The sequence below is a fragment of the Cyprinodon variegatus genome, unplaced genomic scaffold, assembly GCF_000732505.1.
Source record: "Cyprinodon variegatus isolate N-32 unplaced genomic scaffold, C_variegatus-1.0 Scaffold659, whole genome shotgun sequence".
In the NCBI taxonomy this organism is placed as follows: Eukaryota; Metazoa; Chordata; class Actinopteri; order Cyprinodontiformes; family Cyprinodontidae; genus Cyprinodon; species Cyprinodon variegatus.
Genome location: NW_015151112.1, coordinates 61,654 through 63,725, shown reverse-complemented (window position 1 = coordinate 63,725; position 2,072 = coordinate 61,654). Strand labels below are relative to the sequence as shown.

The 2,072-nt window shown below is 47.5% G+C and overlaps 1 protein-coding gene across 1 annotated transcript in view; it reads left to right on the top strand.

The window, feature by feature from the left end:
- The window catches only part of LOC107096925 (sprouty-related, EVH1 domain-containing protein 2-like), a 13,440-nt gene that overhangs the window by 9,401 nt on the left and 1,967 nt on the right, over positions 1-2,072 (top strand). The window contains exons 4-6 of the mRNA XM_015393830.1: positions 36-347; positions 446-1,134; positions 1,623-1,728. Coding sequence (XP_015249316.1) covers positions 36-347; positions 446-1,134; positions 1,623-1,695 — 1,074 coding nt within the window. The 3' untranslated portion in view covers positions 1,696-1,728. The remainder of the gene's footprint in view (positions 1-35; positions 348-445; positions 1,135-1,622; positions 1,729-2,072) is intronic.

The following is a 2,072-nucleotide window of genomic DNA, read 5'->3' as shown; positions in this document are numbered from 1 at the left end:
AGCTTAATTTATTGTTGAGTAACTGATAGCTTAGCTCACTACACTGGACAAGTAGCTTGCCCAACACTGCGTATAACCTAGTAGGTTTGACCATAGTAATGACCAATTGTTGGCTATATTCAGCCCTGGGTCAAGCTGTCTTCCTTTTACAAACTATTTGTATTGTTTCATCTCCTCCATTTCTTCTCCAGACTGCCACTGACAGCTCATCCAACTCGTCTCAGAGGAGAGAGCCCACCATGCATGTGTTGGCTCCGGCCAATTTCTGCGAGCCGCGTCGACACCACTGCATCCTGGGACATTTCTACGAACATCACCGGCCCTCTGACCACTACTTCCTCGACCCGGTGAGTCCACAGCTATGTCTAAAGAGGCATTATGGCCGAACTGATCTACGTGTCTCCATGATATTTCTGCATCAACCAATCTTCTCTGACTCTCCTAGGCAGTACACATCTTTCCTCGTCATGCCAACTTCCCTTTGGAGGAGGAGGAGATTGTTCGCATTAGCCCTCACGAGCGAACCTGGCTCACCGGCTATGAGGACTACCGGCACGCCAACTCCACACGTGACAAACTCATGCAGCCACACATCCCGGACACCTGTGTGCACTTCACCAAGAGTGAGCCGCCCAAACACAACTACACGTACCCGTACCCTCTGAGCTGCGGCGTGCAGCGAGGCTATGACAGCAAGCCGGGCTGCCTGGAGATGGGAGGTGGTCGCAGGGCAGTGGTGACGCTGCAGCCTCGACCTCCTCAGTCCAAAGGGAAGTGTCGCATGGAGGATGGGGAGCGTTTTCGCTGCGTTTACTGTCAGGACATGTTCAACCGCGAGGAAAATGGGCGGGGCCAGTGCCAGGAGGCACCTGACCCCATTCAGACCTGTATCCGCCGGGTCAGCTTCATGTGGTGCGCCGACAGCCTGCTGTATCACTGCATGTCGGATCCGGAGGGCGACTACTCGGACCCGTGCTCCTGTGACACCAGCGACGAGCGCTTCTGCCTGCGCTGGACGGCGTTGATCGGATTGTCGCTGGTGGCGCCCTGCATGTGCTGCTACGCCCCTCTAAGGGCATGCCATCGCTGTGGGGTGGCTTGCCGCTGCTGCGGTGGGAAACACAGAGCTGTGGGGTGAGTCACCGCAGGCCCCGCCCACACAGCAGAGACCACCTGGAAACCGATGCCGCTGTTATTTCTGTTGTTGATGTGGTTCATTTGTAGAAAGAAGTGAAACTTTGTGTCAACCGTTGTGCTTTTTTTTTTTTTTGTTACTCAGAGGACCAAAAGGCTTTGTGAAGAAAATGTCTCCACAGAACATAAAAGTATGAATATGGGTGTATTATTAGGGCTGACAGATTTAATGTCAACACAGAAAATCATCTAAAGTACATCTAGAAATCAATTTGTAGTTGGTAACACTAAGGCACCACAGCATTTATCATGAAGGGTCGCTTCATTCTCTTTGTTTTGCAAAAAAATAAGAAAAAACAAAAGTTAAAGCAACCAAGTGTAGTTTTTAGCCATTAGGGGTGTTAGTGCTGTAATTTCCAGGTTTAACACCCCTGAAGGCCAGTGGCATTACTATATTAAACAGTCTCCCTGTATTCTGGTTCTGCTAGCAGATCATTCTGGACCAGCAGATGGAGAAGTCATGATTTCCTTGTAAACACAAGGACACATTCACCGCTGTAGATGAAATCCTACATCGTAATTATGTCTGGTCAGGTAAGGGTCAGATCTGTCTTGTTGGCTAACTACTTTTAGCTTAGTTAGCTCTGGCCTTTCAGGGGATCCACCATTAGTTTTACCAGCAGACTTTATTTGAGGAAAAAAATGTGTATATTCAGTTTAAAAACAACACACTTAACATAAACTGTTTAGTTTAAATAAATGTACTATTTATCACATGAACATATTATTTATGCTGCAATGCATTCTGGGAAAGTAATGTATGGTAGGTCCTTTAGCGTTTAGCTCTTTCCAGCCAAAACTACAAAAAGTGAAGTTGAACTTTTCAGTTTGAGCCACAGAACTTTGAAATTATTGAGAATGTATAAATTACAGGAGGT